This window comes from Tauraco erythrolophus, chromosome Z (assembly GCF_009769465.1).
Source record: "Tauraco erythrolophus isolate bTauEry1 chromosome Z, bTauEry1.pri, whole genome shotgun sequence".
Classification (NCBI taxonomy): domain Eukaryota; kingdom Metazoa; phylum Chordata; class Aves; order Musophagiformes; family Musophagidae; genus Tauraco; species Tauraco erythrolophus.
In genome coordinates this window covers 24,656,025-24,668,351 of record NC_141496.1, presented here as the reverse complement: position 1 = coordinate 24,668,351, position 12,327 = coordinate 24,656,025, and the positions used below count along the sequence as shown (strand labels likewise).

General features: G+C 48.3%; 1 protein-coding gene across 2 annotated transcripts; it reads left to right on the top strand.

Moving 5' to 3' along the window:
* Positions 1–3,360: 3,360 nt before the first annotated feature.
* DIMT1 (DIM1 rRNA methyltransferase and ribosome maturation factor) lies at positions 3,361–12,041 on the top strand. Of its 2 annotated transcripts, none has more exons than XM_086628937.1 (12): positions 3,361–3,412; positions 3,682–3,776; positions 4,290–4,376; positions 4,766–4,827; positions 4,936–5,029; positions 5,119–5,168; positions 6,374–6,497; positions 6,609–6,701; positions 7,449–7,513; positions 7,764–7,827; positions 8,331–8,437; positions 9,828–12,041. In XM_086628937.1, the coding sequence occupies exons 1-12, from the start codon at positions 3,361–3,363 to the stop codon at positions 9,868–9,870; spliced, it is 936 nt and encodes a 311-aa protein (XP_086485063.1). In that variant the 3' UTR covers positions 9,871–12,041. The 2 variants fall into 2 exon arrangements, with proteins under 2 accessions (XP_086485063.1, XP_086485062.1); XM_086628936.1 differs by having other exon boundaries at positions 3,361–3,421; positions 3,703–3,776.
* The last annotated feature ends 286 nt before the right edge of the window (positions 12,042–12,327 follow it).

Sequence of the window (12,327 nt, the reverse complement as noted above, 5' to 3'; positions counted from 1 at the left end):
TTCAACTGCTATTCTTCAACCTGCAGGAAGAAAATAATCACTTTTAACAAAGGCCCCATACCTGCCTTTTCCTACAAAAAAAAAACCAAGTTCTGACAGCTTTATGCCTCATGTTCTTGTGATGCCTTCCCATCAGCTCTACCCAGGCTGAAAACTGTTTCAGGGAGAAACCAGGAAATAGTTCCCTGGAACCAGGTAACAGTTTTCTTCTGACTCTGAGAAAGCCTTTTGCCACTGCCAGACGCCACGAAAAGTGGAAAGGTGAGCCGCCTTATCCTCGGCAGCCTACGGAAGCCAGCACAGATGACATGAACGTAAAAGCCGCGCTGCGCTGCCCAGGAACCGCGCCGGGAATCGCACCGGGCAGCCCCCACGGACACGCAGGAGCTAGAACTGCAGCCCACGCGGTGAGGAGGAGCCGCTCCCCCCCCTCCCCGCCGCCGCGCTACAACTCCGGGGCTCCTTTCCCCAGCAGGCGCTGCCCCGCTCTGAGCTGAAGCCGCTCTCCCCGGCCTACCCTCCCTCCCTCCCTCCCACCCGCCGGCACGGCGGCCCGCGGCGCCCGCCCCCGCCGCCCGCCCGGGCCCAGCACCGACCGGTTCCGCGTCGCGCCCGGACCAGCCCGCCCAGCCGCCCGCCCCACCGAGAGAGGCGGGAGGCCGCGCGCCGCGCCGGGGCGGCAGCTCGCAGCCGCCCCCCGCGTCCCGGCGGCGCGGCGCGCGGCGGCGGGAGGGCCTCGGCCGGCGGCGGCCGTCCCCGAGCGCGCGGCTCACCAGCGGCGGCTGCCGGCGCCGCGCGGCGAGCCCGGCGCGCGAAACCCGGCCCGTTCCGAAGCTCCCGCCGCGAGCCGGGACCGGCAGCTGCCGCCGCGGAGGGCGCGCGCAGCCGTAACGTCACCGCTCAGCAACGCGCGGCGGGCGCTCCCGGTGGCGCGGCGTCCGGCGGCGGGAGAACGGGGCCGCCGCGTGCGCCTCTCGCCGCAGGGGCCGGGGACTCGGGCGGTGTGGGCGGGGCGCCTGGCGCGCGGCGGCGCTTGACGTCATGCCCCCCCTCCCCCCCTCCGTGAGGGGCGGGTGTGGTCGGGCCTGGTGTAAGGGGCGTCTCCGCCGGGGCGGCCCTGTTGTCCGCCGGGGCGTACGGTGGCTCGAGGGACGGCCCGTGGGGCCCATCGAGCCGGCTGCGGTTCGCGGTTTCAGACGGGCGGGGCTGCTGGGCTCCTCTCGCAGCCGCGCGTCGCGTCCTGCCTGTGTTTCACGTCAGACCGTAGTAATCGCTCTCTCCTGGCGAGTCCGGTGTGCGTCCGGACGGGTGAAGATAACGGAGGAAAACGTGAACTTTGGACAAGGGTTTTACTGATGCGTTCTGCGGTCATTCTGAGCGGTTACGGCCCGGGGGAGAAGGGCGTCGAGGGGTAGGAGTGGAAACGTGCAGTCGTAACAGTCACGTGCGGCTCCATGCTCAGTCTCGCGTCTGACCTCACCTCGGTTTAATTTTGTTTGTTCTGGGAAATAACAAATACCGAAGCAGCGCCCAGTGCGCCCCGTCGACTGGAGCCCGGGGTCCCCCTGTGTCCCACCACATGCTTTGCTCCTCCCCTGTGACGGCGCTCGGGCCCAGTGACACCAAACGTCCTCCGCGCCGGCCGTGGAGAGCAATGGCGGCGTACGCCACGGTGCGGAGTTGGGAACTGCCCGACCGTTCATGTCACATGAAGTCAGTGGATTAAAGCGTCCTGTTGCCTGACCGGCAGAAAATGCTGCAAATCAGCTTTTAAGCCATTTTCCCAATGTCAAAATGGAAGGTCGGCATGGGATACAGGTGCGGGGACAAGGGACATCCCTCCAGACCAGCTCTGGCTGTTGACGGGCAGCAGCGCAATGCTGAATAGTCTGACCCAGAGAAAACCCTCTTAAAATAATGTTTGTTTCCCCCTTCTCTCTGTTCTCCCTCAGTTTTTCCTAACTTCTGCTCATCCACAGCCATTGGTGGTGGCTGCTGGTTGTTTACCTCCCTCTCGGGATCGCCCCTCACCACATGGCAATAAAACCACACCTGAACAGCCAGTGCGACCGAGCCCCCGATCGCTGCCCACCAAATGACTTGCGTTTAGCTGGGAAAGCATGCTGCCGTTCTTTATAACGTTAGGGCCGTGTGCATTCCCGCATGTCAGGACCGTTGCCGCTGGCCCTAGTCGCTCTGGGCCTGTGTGAACCTCAGGAAGTTCAACAAGGCCAAGTGCAAGGTCCTGCACATGGGTCAGGGCAATCCCAAGCACAAGTACAGGCTGGGCGGAGAATGGATTGAGAGCAGCCCTGAGGAAAAGGACTTGGGAGTGCTGGTGGATGAGAAGCTCAACATGAGCCGGCAATGTGCGCTGGCAGCCCAGAAAGCCAACCGTATCCTGGGCTGCATCCAAAGAAGCGTGGCCAGCAGGTTGAGGGAGGTGATTCTGCCCCTCTACTCTGCTCTCGTCAGACCCCACCTGGAATACTGCATTCAGCTCTGGAGTCCCCAGCACAAGAAGGACATGTTGCTGCTGGAGCGGGTCCAGAGGAGGGCCACGAAGATGATCAGAGGGCTGGAGCACCTCTGCTATGAAGACAGGCTGAAAGAGTTGGGGCTGTTCAGCCTGGAGAAGAGAAGGCTCCGGGGTGATCTTATTGCAGCTTTCCAGTACTTAAAGGGGGCCTACAGGAAAGCTGGAGAGGGACTTTTTACAAGGGTGTGTAGTGACAGGACAAGGGGCAATGGCTTTAAACTGAAAGAGGGCAGATTTCGATTAGATATAAGGAAGAAATATTTCACTCAGAGGGTGGTGAGGCAGTGGAACAGGTTGCCCAGAGAAGTTGTGGCTGCCCCATCCCTGGAAGTTTTCAAGGCCAGGTTGGATGAGGCTTTGGGCAACTTGGTGTAGTGGAGGGTTTCCCTGCCTATGGCACGGGGGTTGGAACTAGATGATCTTTGAGGTCGCTTCCAACTCTAACCATTCTATGATTCTATGATTCCATGATTCCATGATTCTTCCAGAGGAGTTCGTCCTCCCGAGAGTTCACGGACCTGCGGCTGAGCCGGTTTAACCGACCTGCACCTGCACCTCTGCGGGAGCTCGTTCCGGGAGCGGAGGTTTTGCTTCCCTAGGGACGATCGCGCTCCGCTCCTACAAACCGCGGTTCCGCCGCGGGATCCGCCCGCGTAGCCCGGCGCCGCGGGAGCGCGGCTCGGGCACACCGCCGGCCCGCGGGGGGGCGCTGTCCGCCGCGGCGCCCCGCCCGCTGCCCGCGCCCACCCGGCCGCGGTGCTGGCCGGGAGCTGTAGTCCCGAGCGGCACGTGCGCGGAGCCGAGCGGAGCCGGTGGCCGCCATGCCCAAGGTGCGGGCCGGGAAGCGGCCGCGGCAGGAGCGCAGGGAGGGCCGTGCTACCGGTGAGTGCGGGCTGGGCCGGGCTGGGCGGCGACGTCCCCGCGAACGGAGGCCAGGCCTGGGCCTGCCGCCCGGGCGCGGCCTGCGCTCGTCGTTGGTCGGGGGACGCCTCGGTGCTGGGAGCGGCCCCGCCGGAGGCCCGGGGGAAGGCAGCTCCCGGCGGGTGCGCGCGGTTTGAGCTGGGAGAAGCGTGAGAGCCGGCGGCGGATAAAAACCCGAGCGTCCGTCGTGGCGTCTCCGCGGGGTGCGCTTGCAGCGGGAGTAACGGCGCCGTCTGCCCTAGGCATCCTCTTCAACACCGGGGCCGGGCAGCATATCCTGAAGAACCCCCTCGTCGTGAACAGCATCATCGACAAGGTGAGCGGCGGAGCCGGGAGCGCCGCTGGGGAGGCGGCTGAACGGGAGCTGCTCGGCGGCCCCCCGGGGGCCGCCGAGCAGCTCCCGTTCAGCCGCCTCCCCGCCTCCCCAGCGGCGCTCCCCGCGCCGGGAACCGTCGGGCAGAGCCGCGGGAGAGTCCACTGGGAAAGCGCGACCTGATGCACGGTCGTCTTCCCTGAACCTGCCTGTTGTGGTTGTGGAGGGACCCTCCTTCTCTAGTACAGTTACTGCCTTGATACTGCTTTAAAAAAAAAAAAAAAAAGTATATACATACCTGCTTGCTTATTTCTCTATGCTTGGCTAAAGATCTCTCATAAATTAGCTTGAAGACGTTGTTATTTTCACTGTTTATCTCTTGTCCCTTTCTAAATGACATTCGCACTCCTAGCTGATTTTGGCTCTTTGCCGAGCAGCGCGTACCCTTCATTTTAAAGATAAATGGCGACTTGAAATCGGTTCTGGAAAAATAACTGAAATGCCGGTTGTTTTTAGGCTGCCCTACGACGTACAGATGTCATTCTGGAAGTAGGCCCAGGAACCGGTAACCTGACAGTAAAGATGTTAGAGAAAGTGAAAAAAGTGAGTGTGAATGTTCCTCTGCACTTTCCCAAGCTCAGAGCACATTGTGGCTTAGACTATGGCAAACAGAAGGATCTTCATCTGCTTAATTCAAATAAGCAGAGGTACACTAAGGATGTTTTTCTTAACACTTGCATAATTCCAGTTAGTTTTTAGCTGTTCATGTGAACCTTTTATGGCTTTATCAAACTATATTGCTGTTACCCATTTATGTGGTAAGTCTAGCATGTTTCTTGGGAGGGAGGAAGTTGCGTAGCCTAATAGGGTATTTTTAAGAATTATTTAAACCTGTAGCAATAGACACACGGTTTTGGGTTTTTTTTCAATTGAAATTTTAATCCCAGTTAGGAGGAGTTGTATGAAGTTGCAAACAGATACTTTGTTTTCAGGTTATTGCTTGTGAAATTGACCCCAGACTTGTTGGTGAACTTCAGAAGAGAGTCCAGGGCACGTAAGTGTCAGCTGTGGAAACAGCAAGCGCCTAAAGCAGTGGAGCTGATGTGGCAAAAACTTTGGTAATGTGCTTCTCTGAGGATAATCACAGTATATTTTCCCCCAGGTGCCTGGCAAACAAGCTTGAAATCAAGGTTGGGGATGTCTTGAAAACAGACTTACCATTCTTTGATGCATGTGTTGCTAACTTGCCTTACCAGGTATGGGCTAAACAACATGGCAGAACTTTTTTGGTTTTTGAACTATAATTGCCTAGAAATTATACTAATGCTATTACTCTTTTCCTTAGATTTCGTCACCTTTTGTTTTCAAGTTACTGCTTCATAGACCTTTTTTCAGGTATGTGGAGGAACAGAGCTCTGTACTACCCGTTAGAAAAAAAAAAAGAAAGTTTAAAAAATATTCCAAAGTGAAATATTTTTAGTTCTGAAAACATCAGTTTGATGGATCAGAGCCACAACAAAGTTCTTCTGTAATACGAAAACTGCCAGTGCCCAGAAATTAGATAATGCCAATGTGTTAAGCACAAGGAGAAGACTTATTGTTGTGATCAGTGACTGTCCAGCTGATGAAAACAGGAGTTGCACCCCTTGACACTAGTATGATAACTAATTGTTATTCCCGGGATAAGCAGGGCATCGTAGCGTTTCAAATGCCTTCCTGCCTTAGAGAGGAAGGGTGGAAAGGGTAGATTGAAGCCGAGACACTTCCTGTTGTCTGGTCTGAAAATCATAGAATCTTAGAATTTCTAGGTTGGAAAAGACCTTAGAAATCATCCAGTCCAACCGTCCGTAATCCCCCATTAAACCATGTCCCTAAGCAGTTCATCCACCCTTTTCTTAAACACATCCAGAGATGGGGACTCAACCACCTCCCTGGGCAGCCTCTTCCAGTGGCTGACAACCCTTTCAGGGAAGAAATACTTCCTAACATCCAACCTGAATCTCCCCTGACTAAGCTTATACCCATTTCCTCTTGTCCTATCACCCATCACTAATGTGAAGAGCCCTTCCCCACTCCCCCACCATCCCTTCTCAAGTATTTGTGGGCTGTAATCAGGTCTGCCCTCAGCCTCCTCTTCTTTAGGCTAAAAAAATACAACTGCCCGGGTACTTCTGTGTGTTGTTCAATATGCCAGCAGTTCTTGATTTCTCTCACTGAAGCGCTAATGTTAGCGACATTACTGGTCCATTTTTGGAGCTAGAGAGTTTGAAGGATTCATCATAGAATTATTCAAAATGATTTGTTACAGTCGGGCACAAAACTCTGAGACTAAGCTCTATCTCTTTGATCCTGACCCATTTAGCAGTATAAAGAATCAAATTCTATTGCAGCTTTAAGGAGAGTTAGATGGTTTCACCAAGTTTCGTGTTGTTTGGGTTTTTTTTTTTGACACACTCTGAGCTAAGGAAGGCGGAGTTTATGACAAACTTTCCTAGCTTCTAAGCGCTGAGGCAAATCCTGTGTTTTCCAAGTATGTTAGCTGGCTTTTGATGTAGAAGTTGATTGCTTAGAATTCATTTTCTCATTTCTTTTATTCTCAGGTGTGCAATACTTATGTTCCAAAGGGAATTTGCACTTCGTTTGGTTGCAAAACCAGGAACTAAACTGTACTGCAGACTCTCTATTAACACTCAATTATTAGCTCGAGTGGACCATCTGATGAAGGTACGTCATTCTGCATTAGCCAACAGAGCTATCAAAGATAGAAGAATGTTTCTAGGAGTGTGAGGATTTGCTGCTTATTCATAGAGCTGCCTGACTTCTCCTGACTAACAGGTTGGAAAGAACAACTTCAGGCCTCCTCCCAAAGTTGAATCCAGTGTTGTCAGAATAGAGCCCAAGAACCCACCACCACCGATCAACTTCCAGGTAAGCATTGTATACTCTACTAGTGATAATACTTATTTCCTTTTTCTTTTCACATATTACTCAGTGCCGTGTGCTGTTTTCACCACGTACCACCAATTCATTGGCCTTTATGTAATTCCAAAATACTTATTCCTCTGTCAGTCAGGCTTGCCTTAAGATGTTACCTGAACGTGCCACTATTAATTTGAGTGCAGCTTTGTTCACAGTATTTCTGACAAGACTGAGGTATCATCTCCATGTTCATTGGACAGTTGTTAGTAATAATGTCCCTTTCATCATGGTTTGTATCTCTGAGACCCTTCTGGCTGATGACTTTGGTTGTGATCAAAGGAGTATCTAGGAGAAGTCTCATCTTCAGATGAGTGTGTACAATCTCAGAAGGCAGATATTCCAGGATAGTGTTCTTAAAGTTAATTTGTAAAATGCTGTGATCTTCAAGAACGTTTCAGCCTTGCCCAAAGTTAGTCGTATTTTCTTCGAGTATCTGCCTTCTCAGCACATAAGGTCTGGCCAGTAATGCCTAGGCCTGAAAAAGAACGATTCAGGGTTTTCTGTGGGTGAAGTATTTTCTCCTCTGTATTGCTTTGTCCAAGACAGGATTGGTTTTGTATTGTTTAGAAAGACATTTTCCTGAAAGATTTTTTGTGTGCGTGTGTTCAGTATTGTTGTGAAATTGTCATTAGTGACTGTTCTCGTTTGTAGTAGCTGTATGTTCCTTTCTGTAAATTCTGAAACTCTTAATTTCAGGAGTGGGATGGTCTGGTACGGATAGCCTTTGTTAGGAAAAACAAGACGCTCTCCGCAGCATTTAAGTAAGTAACTTCTATTTTGAGTGTCCATCCAGGTAACCATTTTTTTTCTGCAAATGCATAGCAGTGTTACATGCGTGCCAGCACAATCTAGGATAAACCATGATGGAGGACTTAAGCATCAGCTTAAGAAGGACTTAAGAACAGCTCTGTGTAGTCATTACAGTTTTTGATGGTAAAGATTAACAAACCAGTCAAGTAAAAGAAAAATAGTTAAAGCTCAATTTTCATTCTAAACTTGTATTTTTTTCAGGTCAAGTGCTGTAGAGCAGTTGCTGGATCATAATTACCGAATTCATTGTTCCTTACATAATACAGTAAGTTCCTTTTTAATACACTAAATTCTATTTCTGTGCACTGTGACCTACATACTGACTTTTTTATAAAAGTAAAAAATTAACATTGAAAAAATTAACACGTTGAAGTTTTTCTAAGAGAGTTGGAGGAAGGGAGGAACTTACCTCTTTTCTTAGAGAAAAGTCTAAAAGGGTCACTAAATTACAATGAAAAAGCTGAAAGCTGAGTGTGTTACTAATACATTGGCTATACAGGTCTCAAGGACCTTTACTAATCTGACAAGAATCTAGTAAGAAAACTTTTTGTCTGCTTGGCTAGTAGTGTTGTGATTCATTTATAGTGAATGAGCTCAGGCGTAAAAATTCAGGTAGAAGAATAGAAGAATGCAATAATCCATACAAGAAAAAATACAGCTTATTTCTACCACTTGAAACAGGAACTATTCTAAAAGTAGGAGAAGAATAGATTGTTTAAATTAACCTTTTTCTATGCTATGAATTTGTATCCTATTTTTCATTGACAGGAAATACCTGAAAACTTCAAAATTGCAGAGAAAATACAGACAGTCCTAAAAAATACAGGTTACTCTGAAAAACGAGCCCGTTCAATGGATATAGATGATTTCATTCGGTATTCTTTTTTCTCTTTTTGCCTTCCTTTTAAGCTTCTTCAGATTCTGTCTGCACCTGTACCTGTATAGCACAGATTAGTAGTATGGGGTTACACAGGAATAATACTGTTTTCCTTTCAATACCAGACACTCCTTGCTTCCATTCCTGAACATGAACAAACACTTAAACCCTATATGTATTTTAACTGCTGCTTACACTGTTGAGAAGCAGCTAGCTAGACCTCTGTTTCTGGTATTTGTGTACTAGACCCTTCTATGTCTCCTCTAAAATGGCTTTAATAATGGAATTGGTTATTATCATTTCCCTGGAGACTTACACAGCCTCTCCTCTGTCTGAGGATTAGGCCTTAGTCTATACCATAATTTGGAAATCGAGTCATTGACTGCTATATTCAGCACTTACTTCCAGTCAGTTAATTTAAGTGGCAGCATGAATTGTCTCCTAATTTAAGATAAGAATTCCTAGCTGTTTGTCAGTGTGACAATCAATACAGCTCCTGCTCTTTTAAGAAATGCAGTAGGATGCAATGCAACTGAACTGCACAGGATGACCATGAGCCAGCAACATGCCCTTGTGGCCAAGAAGGCCAATGGCATCCTGGGGAGTGTTAGAAGGGGTGTGGTTAGTAGGTCAAGAGAGGTTCTCTTCCCCCTCTGCTCTGCCCTGGTGAGGCTGCATCTGGAATATTGTGTCCAGTTCTGGGCCCCTCAGTTCAAGAAGGACAAGGAACTGCTTGAGAGAGTCCAGCGCAGGGCCGCAAAGATGGTTAAGGGAGTGGAGCATCTCCCTTATGAGGAAAGGCTGAGGGAGCTGGGTCTCTTTAGCTTGGAGGAGACTGAGGGGGGACCTCATTAATGTTTATAAATATGTAAAGGGTGACTGTCATGAGAATGGAGCCAGGCTCTTCTCAGTGGCATCCAATGATAGGACAAGGGGTAATGGATATAAGCTGGAACACAGGAGGTTCTGCTTAAACATGAGGAAGAACTTTTTCCCAGTAAGGGTAACAGAACACTGGAACAGGCTGCCCAGAGAGCTTGTGGAGTCTCCTTCTCTGGAGATGTTCAAAACCTGCCTGGACACGTTCTTGTGTGATCTGATCTAGGTGGTCCTGCTCAGGCAGGGGGATTGGACTAGATGATCCTTTGAGGTCCCTTCCAATCCCTAACATTCTGTGACTCTGTGAAAATACACCTGCATCTCTAAAGTACCAAATTTGCTAATAACTTCTAGTTTAAGATTTCTATTAATTCTTTATGGCAGTTGAACAGTGATGGCTGCTTTCATGTTATTTTCGTATGTTCTTTGCCTGCCAGCCCGTCTTAGAAATGCCTTAAGCTGAAGTATAAATTAGTAGAAATTGTAACATAAATATTTCACTCTTTCAGACTGCTGCATGGCTTCAATTCAGAAGGCATCCATTTCTCATAGATTTTACTGGAAGAATGAGAGACGTTCTGTGTTTTGTCACCGAAACCTTACCTAAGCTGGAGTGACTGCAATGAGACCACCTCTTCTCACAAAGGCAGTGAACAGAATACAGTGTATGCACTCTGGTTCTTACGGAACCTTACACGCCATTTTATCAGATAGTACGCAAGAAGCTGCTGCTCCGCGTTTTAAAAGCGGTAAATTCTGTCATGACTCAAGTGAGGTGCTGGATTTCCACACGACAGTGTGTTTTTAAGTGTACCGAATAACATGGGTTGATGCTGCGATGATTTAAATCTGTGTTCCCTGATCATGGACTTCCCCTCAGTATATTCTTGCACAATACTCAGCAGTACAACCCATAAGTCTGGGCAACAAAACCAGAGCTGTAGTCGTTCCATTTGTTGGGGATTTTTTTTTGTTTGTTTTAAAGTGTATTTAAGCACTTTTTTGATTTGAAATGCCTGTCTCCCATTTGTCCTCTGATAGCCACCTGCATTCCAAGTCTGTTAGTAATCTGCTTCTCCTGGAGAAATCCCAGTAACTGTTTGTCAGAAATGAGCATTTGTATCTTGTGTCCTTGGTGTCGTTTACTAAAACATTATCGAGGTACCCAAAGCTATCAGTGCCATCTCCTTTACCCCCTCCTTATTGTCATCAAACCACTGTGGGAACCAGCAGAAAACTACCAAAGGGCCAGTGTTCATAAGCACAGTCAAGTGGGTTTTTGTCAACTGTGGATTCAAGGAGCTATTTTTGTAAGAAAACTACTTCACCCCTGAAGGCAAGCAGGAGTTTTAGCATAGATCAAAGCTTTCAGTGAGTCTTTGAGCAATGCATGCCTGTGTCCTGACAGAAACTGAAGTGTCTTAATATAGTTTGGATTATGTGTATTTGTTACTAAGGTCAAGGCAGAGTTTTCCCAGGGAAGTTTGCGTTAACTCTGCATAGCAGCTGTCAAAAGAAAAATCCGCTTTGGTTTGTCTTATGATTCAGGAAAACGTTAACTCTGTAGCATCATGCTGGGGTGAGGGCATAACCCCGTATAAACTACTACAAGTCATTTTTTCATGTATAGCTTATCTCTTTCCACAAGACCACAGTAAGTGGTAAGAAGAGGCAAATTAGCAAAAACTCTAGGATACAACTTCATTTTATACATATCCAATGTCAATTCTTTAGCAGACATTGATTAAGAATCATGTATGGAAATGCACGCTTGAATTTGCAGGCATCCTAAGAGGTCGTATTGGAAAACTGAGTTGCTCATTTATTTTATAGTTTAATGCTTCTAGTGCTGCTTCACTGCAGCAAGAACCAATTTCTGAGTGAGGAATGTAGCTGCAGCAATATGCTCGGACTAAAACAGAAGGAACAAGCACTGGAGATCTACGTCACGCTTCCTAAATGCTTTTGTTCTACAGGACAGGAATCAGGATGAGCTTGTCTGAGTCTTGTTCAAGTAATTCCAGTCCATCACAGCAATGGGCTACAGGAATTCAAGCACCCTAACCAGCTGCATCAGTTTATCTTGATTCTCACTGCTGCAGGGTCAATGTAGATCTGACCTTTAGAGCAGGCTCTGTCACAAAGACTCTCTCAACAGTCCCCCCACAGTAAACACAATTTCAGCTTCCATCGCTACCTGGCAGGACACATGTCATTTACAAGGCTGCTGAAGTCCACCTGCCTCTGTCCTTCCACTCCTCTTTGGTACCTGCTGTAAACCACAGCCTGGTCGTGGCTCTGGGCTTGCATGGAGGAACTATAGGGAAGTCACTGTTTGGCATGTAGGATGTCTCAATCTTCAGAGGCTTTTTAGGAAGTAAGATTTTTCTAGAGCAGCTTCAAAGGGACCCTCTGGTATTCTACAATAACCTGTACTATCACCTGCTAGCAAAAGCTGCTGCCTTCTGTTTCATTGTTTTTTTCCTTTTAACTGTGATGGACGATGTTCTTAAGTGCTCAGAAAGATGTATGATGTTTCTTTTAAGACCTTCTGCAAAACTAAAGTCAGGACAGGGCTCCAGGGAAATTATTCCTAAATGACAAATTCATCCAGAAGAGTTAGCTCCAGAAGTAAGTATTCATTCTGAAGATAGAGGTCTTTTCAAAAGCGTAACTCCAACGCGCTTACAAAGTGAAACCCTTTCCCAAGCACAACAGAACTTTCAAAGAAGAACATTCTCATCTGTAATTTATTTAATAGCTTAATTTATTAAACACATTATGTAAAATCTACATTGTTGTTTCAGTTTTCATGTTTACACACAGGAGGATTTCTTTTATTTTGAACCATGATGCGACAAGAGCTTCCCATAGCCTACGTTCCTATGGGAGATACAAACATTAAACACTACAAGAATTCCTGGCTCATTTAACTCTCTTTTCATTGCCTTCCCTTTATTTCCCTCCAAGCCTGGCACAAACAAACAAGCTTGTATACCAAAAGTAATC

Excerpts from the sequence above, each read along its gene's own strand:
- DIMT1 (XM_086628937.1), top strand. The coding sequence starts at position 3,361 with ATGCCCAAGGTGCGGGCCGGGAAGCGGCCGCGGCAGGAGCGCAGGGAG. Across the intron at positions 3,413-3,681 it reads GCAGGAGCGCAGGGAGGGCC|TAACGGCGCCGTCTGCCCTA; the intron begins GTGCTACCGGTG and ends TTGCAGCGGGAG. Across the intron at positions 8,438-9,827 it reads GATATAGATGATTTCATTCG|ACTGCTGCATGGCTTCAATT; the intron begins GTATTCTTTTTT and ends TCACTCTTTCAG.